Here is an 11,616-nt window from a genome sequence, read left to right as displayed (position 1 = left end):
GTATTGAAGAAGTAATAACATAGTGTGAAAAAAAGCATTAGTCTCCCAAAGCTTTGGTTCCTCTTTTATTCAGCACCCTTTTCCCATCTGGATACATGCCAAAGAAATCAACTGAGAACTGTGAGTCATTAAGCAAGTACCCACCAGAATCAAAGCCATTCTGGCATCTCACCACCCAAACCTCATAAGGTTAGGGACTATCTACCCTAGCTCTGGCATTTTGCTGCTCTGCATTGCATGGCAACAAGCTGTCCCATAACTGCTTATCACCCTCTGGGAAGCCACAAATACTCCAGTCCAGTGCCAGCTGCAATTCCCCCTCACCATCCTATACACTCCAAAACCCCTGCCACCCTGCGCTTTGTAGCCACAGTTAAACTTTGCTGTTTTCCTGTCCAATTGCTGATGAATGATCAGCCAGCTGCTAGACCAGACTTCAGCTGTGGAAAAAAGAAAAGTTAAAAGAAGCCCCACAGTCATAGCAATCCAAATACCCTTTTATAAAAAGCTCCTGGACACAGCATGCAAAAATGCCCCTTTGCAGAAAATGTTCCTGAGCCAGGCTAGCAAAGAAAAAAGAAAAAGGAAAAAAACAAAAACAGCCCCAGAATCATAGCATGCCAAAAAGTCTTTTTGCCTTTGCTGCTTTGGGCTTTTTATTTATTTTTTCAATTTCAGGAATCCAAAGCCTGCCTCATCCAGAAGCTCTTTGCAAAGGGGCTTTTGGTATGCCATGGCTCTGGGGATATTTTTGGCTTTTTTTTTTTCACAGCATGAACCCCAGGACTAGGCCAACAATAAGGCCAGCCATTTCTTGTCAGCAGAAGCAAGAAGAGCAAGAAGATGGCAAAGGTCAGGAACCAAAAGGGCATGGGGAAAACATAGGTAGGTAGTATTCCTGCAGTCGTAAGTGCAGGTAGTCTTCTAGGCTCCCAAATTTTGATCGCGTGACCATAAGGCCACTGTAACAATTGTAACTTTGGGCATGAATCCTAAATTTCTTCATTTAGCACTGTCATAACTTTCAATGGTCACTGGGTGAATTATCAAGGTCTATCTATCTACCTATACATTCTTAAACTGTTCTATAAGCTGACATGTTAGAATTGTGGATCATTTTTTCAACCTATAAATAGCTTCTAGGATAAATTAATATGGCAAGTCAGAGGTAAGAAGTATGAAAATATATTTTCAAGTATGCTGAAAACTAAAATATAGTATTCTGACCCAAAGAGGAAAAAAACAATGTATTTATTTTTTATAATAAGTTATTGTTACTATACATAACGAATTTTACATTATATAAATCTATACATCCAAATGATGCCCCTATACACAAAATGAAACTTTCACAAGGTTTGGGAGCAACCAATATTTTAATAAATTACAAAAGAATAATAATAATGATGATGATGATGATGATAATAATTACAACTACTTCAAGAGAACTTTAAAAAGTTCATTAGCTGAACTTTTTGCAGATACACAAAATAATAATAATAATAACAACAACTACTTCAGGAGAACTTTCAAAAGTCCATTAGCTGAACTTTTTGCAGATACACAAAGGGAAGGAGGAGAAAGAAAAATACAAACACAAAAGAAGAAGGGGAAATGAACAATCCTAGAAGAATTTACCTGTAAAATAATTAAGATTTGGCACTTCAACTGTATCCTGATAGTTTTGTAACTCAGAAATTAAACTGATTTCTACATTTCAAGATATAGTGATCTTTATTTAGTGCTGAACTGGGAAATGTGAAGGCTGGGAGTGCTTATTTCACTTGACACCTTTCCACTAGCTAATTGCAGTAGGCAGTTAATAACCATATCTTTGGCTTTTGTGGTCTTCATGTTCATCTCTTGTGATAACTTCATGCTGATTTGATCTACATTTGTCATTATGAACTCTGAAGTCAAGATTTGAGTGGGAGATATGCTGCTGCCTGTCACATCCATGATATATTGTTTATAAAGCTCTACCACTTTCTCCTCCAAGTAATTATTCAGAATTGAGTTTGAGAGAGGCTGCTGTTGCATGATGCTTGTCACTCGCCAGCATGATGAATTCCTTTGGGATGGTTTCCGTGGGACCTCAACAGGTAGCATTGGGATTGAATCTATTGGCAATGGAATCTCTGATGATTCCAAGAATGGGCATATCCCACTGTCAAAAATAGCATCTCTTTTAATTGAATTCATTGGTAGCACCTGATCACCAGCAATATGCAGGTCACTGTAATTCATACAAATGCTTTTACAAGAAGAAGGAACAAGGTAAGTGTCCTTGTTTATGGATGATCCCACATAGATTTCCACAGGTTCAGATGCTTGCCTTTCAAATACTGGATATTGAATAATTTGTGTCAATGTGTCTTTCTTTTGTTTATTATTTTTGGGTTTTTTGGAAGAAACAGAAATCATAAATGTGTCCATGGACCTATAATTCCAAAATAAGCTTCTACTTTGTATGTTGTCTGTTGATTCATAAGTGGTGCCATTTAATGACTTCAATTCATGTATTGCCTCTTCTGTTTCTGCTCCATAGAACGTGTAATTCAAGAGCTCACGATAAGGGATTTTACAGAGATATCCTTCAGACAACATTCTTTGCGGAGGGAGGAGAAGAAAGAAAGATTATCAGAACATGCTAAATATTACTAATAAAACAGAGCTGACTGTGAGTTTACTGGCTGAAATACCTGGCATGATATTTGATCAAATATAATGAGTATATCTAAAGTCATTCTTAATTAATCATAATCATTATTTCAAAGCTCATGAAAGTTAAAACAAGACAAACCAGCCATATTGTATACATGTAAGGGTTTGTTGATAAATTGGACCCAAATTCTACTAGGGTAGCCACACTCTTTGTTTCTCAATATGAAGACCATAACAATGGAAGACCAATCTGGTCCTTTCCATTAATGAGAAAACAAACAGCTGTTGGGAATTTGCTGAGCCACTCACTACGAGATAAAAGAATTCTGCTTTTGCTAATTTGGAAAATACAAGGGCAGCATTACTGTGCTACATTTGTCAGCTACAGTAATTTTAATAACAGTCTTTGGCCTTGGGAATTCCAATCAAAAGAGACAAATGCCAAAAACAGCACTTTAGAAAACTCCCAGCAAAAGAAGATAAAATACCTAAGAATGATATGCTACAAATCACATTTTTTTTACCAAGAAAATGTTTTCATTTTCCTTTTTTCCCATTCCACATCCTGTTTTTTTAATTGTGAACCTGCAAAAAAAGGGCTTTCCTTCTATTTTGAATTGCTTATATTCAAATATAGGCTGCTGTGGAAGACAATAGTTTCTGGAGGAAAGTTGTGTTTTTTAAGGAATATATAATTTTTAATATATCTGAACAGTTTGGTAATATTGGTTAAGCTTAAAATATTTGTAAAGGTTCTCAAAATTATTTGAAAAATAATAAATACTTTACAATAATTTGACCCAAATATAGAAAACAAATTAATCATCAAGTGTTTCTTTAATGGTATTTATGCACTTAAAATAAGTTCTAAAAGAAAAGAATATCTGTAGCTGAAATTTGAACTCTGGAGATCTTTGTACTCTCTGATTTTGGTTGTTTGCTTGTATAGATTTCATTACCCAACTAGGTGACATATCAGCAGTGGTGGGATTCAAATTTTTAAACCACTGGTTCTGTGGGCGTGGCTTATTTTGGGGTGTGGCTTGGTGGTCATGTGACTGGATGGGCGTGGCTAGCTGCTCATGTGACTGGATGGGTGAGCCTAACTGCTCATGTGACCGGGTGGCCCTGGCTATGGGCATAGAAACTACTCAGAGGGCTAAAAAAAGTCATTTCTGACCGGTCCTCGCACTTATGACCATCCTCACATTTATGCCCATTGCAGCATTTTTAACAACCATGTCACTCATTTCACAACTGCTTTTCTTCATCACGGTTACAAGATAGGGTGCAAAATGTAAAATGTGAGGACAGTTGTAGGTGTGAGGACCGGTCAAAAGTGTGAGGACAGATCAAAAGTAACTTTTTCAGCCCTCTGAGTAGTCTCTATGCACAAAATGCTGCAACAGGCATAAATGATGACCTGTCATAAGTGTGAGGACTGGTCAAAAGTGTGAGAACCTGTCAGAAATCACTTTTTTCAGCCATCTGGGTAGTCCCTATGCACATAGGGACATCAAGACAGCATTCTGCACAAACCAAAAATATCCACCATCCTAAGAAACCCCAAAGACAAAATTGAGTTAGAAAATCAAGGAGTATATGAAATCCCATGCACCGCCTGCCCCACCACATACATCGGACAAACCAACAGAAGAATAAGTGCACGCATTGAAGAACACAAGAACTCAGTCAAAAAAGAGGAACCAACTTCTTCCCTGGTCCAACACCTTAAAGCCACAGGACATGATATTGACTTTAAAAAGACCAGAACTATCGCCAAAACCGAACACTTTAAAAACAGAATAATCAGAGAAGCCATTGAGATAGAAAAACGCCCACACAGCATGAACAAACGAGATGATACCTCTCGCCTACCAGCCATTTGGAAACCCGCCCTTATTGACAAACGAGTCCCTAACATGAGGAATGACACCAGACCCACACTCACGAGGTCCACACAGGATGTCACCACCGCACATCCACCCAGAAAGCAGACCCAAACCCACACTGATCATGAAGCACGACCAAGGACCAGAAGCCAGACCGCAGCTGCAACATTAGCCATTTCAAACCCCTCCAATCCATACATACAGCAGACAGACACCCACTATGAAGATGTAGCACGACCACAAACACGAAACCAAACAACAGCAATGCAGCTCACCAGCTCAAATCCCCCTGCAAATCAGACTAATCTGAGCACAACCAAGCCCCCACCAACACAGGACACACCCCCAGCCAATCAGAGCACAAAAAAACCCCCATCCAATCAGAGCACAGCCAAGCTCCCACCCAATCAGTTCAAACCCCCACTAGCAGTTAAAAAGGAAGAAACAGCTGCAATCCCACATTGCTCCCAGAAGCACGAAGCTGAAGCCTGAAGATGACGAATGAGACTTCGTCGAAACGTCGCCAAGACACTTCCAATTTTACACGGGAGAAAACCCGAATAACCAAAGACCTACATATATATATATATATATATATATATATATAATATATATATATATATATATATATAAACATTTCTTTAAATGTTGTCTAAGCTTGTTTGTTTGCTTGCATTTGTTTCATACCCAACTAGGTAACATTATTAGAGTTAATAGTATACAGTTTACTGCCAGTTTATAAGTAATAGTTTGCCCTGAAAATTTGGGCAGAGGTCTAGTTTTCTCCTTGATGGTTTTACAAACCTGGCTACAAAAGGATAGAAGGATTGGCATTGAATTTACTGAGGAAGTTGGGTACTTTCCTGGCACAGTGTCAGGTTTCATCTAATAGGCAGGATTGGAAACAAATAGGCAAGCTCATAAAATAATACCCTAGCTCATAAGATTTCCAGCTATCTTTATTTAATGAAGAGTTCAGAAAACATAACAAAATTATTCTAGTGACTGTTATGTTTCAAGAGCAAATGTTATATGTAGGATCAAACTCTTTAGCACCCTTTTCTCATTGATGCTTATGCAATAGCTAATGGGCCTCTTCTTTTACAGGAGTAATCCAGTTTTCTTATTTCATTTGTTTTTGCAGTCATCTGATTTGCTATCATAATTGCATGAGAATTAACTCTCACACTCAGTGGAAGTTGTGCAGGTCTTGGTTGTGCTCAAAGTTGAAAGACACAGTGAAGCAACAGAAAAAAGCAAACACTAAAACACACTTGTCCTGGAGCCATAGCATGAATGAAAGGAAAATTTCAGCTTTGCTCTAGGTTCATGTAAACTGGCACAAAGCCAGAAAAAAATCAGCCTTGAAAGAAACCAACATTGTGGTCAGGAGCTGATCTGGTAATATGTAAAGCCCAAGGGAAAGCTTAATTAAACTACAAAATGTGCTATCAGAAGATGGCCATACAGATGACAGTTTAAAAAGGACTTAGACACATTAATGTCTGATGGGATATTATTGCTACTTGAATGGCTGTATCAATTAATAGAAGACAAAAGCAGAGACAACAGAAGAACTGTTGATCCTTATTGCATCGATATGTATTATTGAAGGTGTCTAAATAACTTTTACACACTACGTATTGATACCTTAAGGTAGTAATACATATTTAATTTTCTCAGGGTGCTGTCCGCCAAACAATGCCGGCTGGCGGCCCCCAGGGGAAGGGCCTTCTCTGTGGGAGCGCCCACACTCTGGAACGAGCTTCCCCCGGGTCTACGTCAAATACCTGACCTTCGGACATTTCGTCGCGAACTAAAAACACATCTTTTTATCCGCGCGGGGCTGGCTTAAATTAGTTTTAATGGGAAATTTTATTAATTTTTAAACGGGGTTTTTTAGTATGGAAATTTTTAATCTCAGGCTAATTTAAATAAGTTTTTTAAATGGTATTTTAATCTGTATATTGTATTGTTTTATTTTGCCTGTACACCGCCCTGAGTCCTTCGGGAGAAGGGCGGTATAAAAATCAAATAAATAAATAAATAAATAAATAAATTTTTAAAAAATAATTCTGTATTCACAGCTGGTATGGTACCGCTTTTAAGTAAAACATTGTCACTTATTTTACCACTCATTAGGTGATGAGGAAAGGGAATGAAACTATTTTTTTATTCATCTGGTTTAAAAAAAAGAATAAATAGAGCTGGAAGGGACTTCTAGTCCAGCTCCCTGCTCAAGCAGGAGAATCTATATTATTTCAGATAAGTATCTAATCTCTTAAAAACCTCCAGTGATGGAGCACCCACGATTTCTGAAGGCAAGCTGTTCCACTGGTTAATTGTCCTCACTGTTAAGAAGTTTCTCCTTAATTCCAGGTTGCTTCTCTCTTTAGTTAGTTTCTAACTATTGTTTCTTGTCCTGCCCTCTTGTGCTTTGTAGAATAATTTGACCCCCTCTTCTTTGTGGCAGCTCCTGGAATACTACTATCATGTCATGTTTTAGTCTCCAGGCCTTTGATCATCTTAGCTGCTCTTCTCTGAACTTTTTCCAAAGTCTCAAAAAAAAAATCTGTAGTATGGTGATCAAAATTTGTTACATTATTCCAGGTGTGGTCTTACTAGGGTTTTATAAAGCAGTACTAGCACTTCATGTGATCTTAATTCTATGCCTCTGTTTATACAACCCAGGATTCTATTAGCTTTTTGGGCTGCTGCTGCACACTGCTGGCTAATATTCAAGTGATCATCTACTAGGACTCCAAGGTCCATTTCTGTTACTGTTTTTGAGCCATGTCTCACCTAATCTATAAACTTTAATTTTTACTGCCTAAATGTAAATCTTTGATTTTCTCCATGTTAAAATTTGTTTTATTGGATAAGGCTCATTGTTCAAGTTTGTCAAGATCTTTTTGGATCCTGAGCTTGTCTTCAGAAGTTTTGGCTATTCCTGCCAGCTTAGTGGCAGTGCCATTTGATGAGTTCCCCTTCTACTACCACATCTAAGTCATTTTAAAGATATTGAAGAGTACTGGGCCAAAGACCTTGTGGTATCCCACTTCTTACTTCTCTCCATGTGGATGTAGTACCATTAAGCAGGGGTGAAATGCTCCCTGTTCGGACCGGCTCACCCGATCCAGTAGCAATGGCGGTGGGTGGTTCAGAGAACCGGTAGCAAAAATCCCTGGCCCCGCCCCCTACCTCTGCTGAGCCGCACCTTCATCAGAGGTTTTTGGTTTTTTTACTTTTAAAAGCAGTTTTTCTTCAGCCGAAAACATGCCTTTAAAAGTAAAAAAAAAAGCCTTTGATGATCCCGCGGCTCAGCTGAGATTGTCAGAACCCTTTAAACTTTTTTTTTTAACAACCTCTTCAGCCGAAGAGGTTGTAAAAAAAAGTTTTAAAAGGCTCCTCTGGCGATCCCAGCTGAGTTCCTCATCACCAGAACCTTAAAAAACGTTTTCTACAAGCTCTTCAGTCGAAGAGCTTGTAGAAAACCTCCTTTTAAGAGGTTCTGGGCTGCCATAAGTCACTTACCTAATTAACTGCTCCTTTCAACTGATTCTGCCTACCTGAAATCCATCTCCTTGTCAGCAACTGAATCTGCCTACTTTGCTGGCTGAGGAACTCTGGAATTGACGTCCACAAACCTTAAAGTTACTAAGGTTGGAGACCCCTGATCTAAAAAATATAAATAAAATAAAATAATAAAATAAAATATTTGTGCAGCTTTCTGAGATTTGGTGTGTTTCTGTAGTGTTTCATTCTAACTACAAAAACATACAAAATCTCACAAAGCTGTATGTGGCATTTTGTGTGTGTGTGAGAGAGAGAGAGAGAGTCAGTTGTGTTGTGTTGTGTGTGTGTAAAGTGTGAAAGTTGGTTTTTGAGCTTTTTGTGGCTGTGTGAGGTTCCTGCATGTTGCATGGGCCATTTTGGGTTAAGTGCAGCTGCTTTTACATTGTGTGTGAGTCAGTTGTGTTGTGGTGTGTGTGTGTAAAGTGTGAAAGTTGGTTTTTGGTACCTCTTATTGTTTTGTTTACTTTGTTTATTATTTTTATTATTTATTGTTATTGGCCTTGCCCACCCAGTCATCTGACCACCAAGCTACGTCCACCAATTAAGCCACACCCACAGAACCGGTAGGGAAAATTTTTAGATTTCACCCCTGCCATTAAGGATGTAGTACCAAAAAATGTAATGTAAACAAAATGTAATGTAAACAAAAAGAAATGGCACATCCACTTGACAGATAATATATGTGACCTACTGCCTAGTAATCCAGAGGATGATGCTTTAAAAAAACAACAACAAGAAAACAAGCATTATTCTTTACAAGCCTTTGCAAAATGGCTATCAGGGCTAAACTGAAGTAGCTGGAGTAAGAATAATTATTATCTGAAGCAGGGGAACAAGAAGCATTAAAAGCAGGTGAGTAACAGAAAAGTGAGTTATTTTAAGCAGGCTTGTATCCTTTCTGAAAGCAGCTCTCCAAAATTCTAGAAATAATCTTTTAAGCCCAATTTGGAAATTTGAAATGCTTCAATAGAAGGTGGTAAAGAGTTTAAATGTAAAGAGAAAGAGAAGAGAGCAATAAAAAAGAACATGCAAGTAAGTTACAAGAGAGATGGCAAAACTGAATCCTGTTATATCTTTCACAATCATATCATACTGCCTGTTTATAAGCAAAGGGCAACAAATCAGAAGGGCCATCGAGTTCAGCAGCAAAGACTTTTAATATAGTGTGTCCTTTGTCCAAGAATGTACCTCTTTTAGCTTACAGATTTCTGATGACCCTGAAGACAAATCTCAGCAGACCTCCTGTTGGCAACTGAATTTTATCCTTCAACTATTTATCACTATATACCGGTATGTGCCTGTTCTAAAAGACAGCTTAAATAATTATAATATATTATACTGGAGAAGAAAACACAATTGGTTTCAGAAAAAATGACAAAGATCATTCACTTTATTTTACATTTTATTTACTATTTATTGTAGTAAATAAAACTGAAAAACATTTCTGGCTTTTATTAAATAACCATTAAATGAATGGTTATAATGAATACATAGCTACCAGCCATGATATACTTCAACTGTACTTTGTTCAATAATCAAAGATGACTGAATAGGGAAAAGATGATACATAAAGAAACAGCCCATTTCCAATAAAGTTTGTCTGAAATTAACTTTAAAAAACCAAGTTATCTTATTACTCAAGCATATTGCAATAATCTAGAGACAGAATGTGACCAAGGCATGGACAACTTGCTGTGGAATTATCACAGTTCATACAAATGTGATCTGTAAGTTCCTTAACAACTGAGCCTTAAAGAAAACCATCTAATATGGATCCACTCTTTCATTCAGATGCAAACCCATTCAAAACAGGCTAAACTTCAGTATTCCAGCCTGGTTTTTTACTCGTCAATGCCACCTCAATCTTGTCTGAATTTAATTATAGCTTGTTCATATCTACTGATTAGTGAGTTTAAGTAATGTTCAAGATGTTGATTTGGATAATAAGGCTTTTATTTATGCATTATCAAATTTATATAGCCTAAAGGCAACCCTGGGCAGCAAGCAATAATAGATAAAACAGACAATATAAAAACAGATTAAAATCTAAAGAGCCACAATAATAAATATAATAAAAATAAAAATACTAACAGTAGACAAAGGGAAGGTAAAAATGGCTTCCTCAGTAAAGGAGCCACTGAAACAAATCTCTGGCTTCCTGGGAGACCTGGCAGTATAACCAAGTCTTGAGAGTCTTTCGGAAAATATTAGGTGTAATAAACATACTGATGACATGTAATGCCAATATCTCACTTGATATTTCCAAAAAAGTTTCACATACATATTGAACAATATGGTGACAAGATGAATTATAGTAGGCCATAGATCAACAGCCTACAAAACAAATATAACTGCACATTTTTAGAACATGGTCTGACAAGAATACAGTGCCAAAAAGATGCTGAAACAATGGCACTGAAAGTTATCAAGTGTCTCTGGAAAATTAGTGGGGCTGCATTGCCCGCATCTAATTTCTAATTTAGGTCATCTATCTAGGCTACTACGAAGGTCTGAGCTGTCCAATAAAAATGACTCCAACTGTTTCACTTTAGAATTACTCAGCTAAAGACAGTGAACGTACATTATTTTCCTATAATCTGCTGCATATTTTAATAGTAGATAATAAATGTTTGACCTATTATACTATATATAAATGTGGCACATTGTACTGGTTTTGTCTTTCTACATACTTGTTCAGTTAACATATTTTTGGCATAGTCATGCCATCACTATGTGATTTTTTTCATTTTGGCACCCATTTCTCACTACAATGCATGAATGTGCCACTAAATTCCTTGAACTATTTTATTTTAGACTGTATTTAAAATCCTTACAAATTTAGGATTTGTTTATTTAAATTATGCAGACAATGTCAGGAATCAATACTTGCTGTGGAGTTGTTAAGGCACCAGGCTAGAAAGAGAGAGACCCTGAGTGCAAGTCCTGCTTTAGCCATGAAAGCCAGTTGGGTGATCTTGGGTCAGTCCCCGTCAGCCCAACTCACCTCACAGGTTTGTTGTAGTGGGGAAAATAGGAAAAGGAAGGTGTGTGTTTGATATGTTCACTGCCTTATTTATAAAAAAAATAAAAATGGGAATAAATATAAATCAATCAATCAATCAATCTTCACTTACCTTCAAGAATTGAACTTTTCCTTTAAGGTAAGATCAGTGCCCAGTTGTGTAATGATGAAGAGAAATGTGGCATAACACTTTGGATGACATACAATACTTTTGTTTCCGTTAATGTGAGCAAAGATTTCTTTGCCATGCCTGTCCCCCTCCTCTATCCAATTCCTGACTGCATTGCTTGTGAAATGGAAATCCCCCGAATGTATTAAAGAAGGAAATGAACAAGTCCCCCTCTTGTGTCACAGTCTATATAATTCTTTCTTCCTCTTTTTATTTCCGTGTGAAACCTTTTTGTAGAACTGTATGTATTAAAATAATTTATAGGTAAGGATCAAAATTTTTAACCCCTGGTG

General features: G+C 37.3%; 1 protein-coding gene across 1 annotated transcript; it reads right to left on the bottom strand.

Annotated features, from left to right (window-relative positions):
* Nucleotides 1-1,413: 1,413 nt before the first annotated feature.
* TASL (TLR adaptor interacting with endolysosomal SLC15A4) lies at nucleotides 1,414-11,405 on the bottom strand. Its single transcript, XM_058184997.1, has 2 exons — nucleotides 11,267-11,405; nucleotides 1,414-2,608 (listed from the first exon to the last, which is right to left on the bottom strand). The coding sequence occupies exon 2, from the start codon at nucleotides 2,605-2,607 to the stop codon at nucleotides 1,735-1,737; it is 873 nt and encodes a 290-aa protein (XP_058040980.1). The 5' UTR covers nucleotide 2,608; nucleotides 11,267-11,405; the 3' UTR covers nucleotides 1,414-1,734.
* Nucleotides 11,406-11,616: the final 211 nt, after the last annotated feature.

Source organism: Ahaetulla prasina, chromosome 5 (assembly GCF_028640845.1).
Source record: "Ahaetulla prasina isolate Xishuangbanna chromosome 5, ASM2864084v1, whole genome shotgun sequence".
In the NCBI taxonomy this organism is placed as follows: Eukaryota; Metazoa; Chordata; class Lepidosauria; order Squamata; family Colubridae; genus Ahaetulla; species Ahaetulla prasina.
Note: the sequence above shows the minus strand (reverse complement) of the source record. Positions and strands in the feature narration are given on the sequence as shown.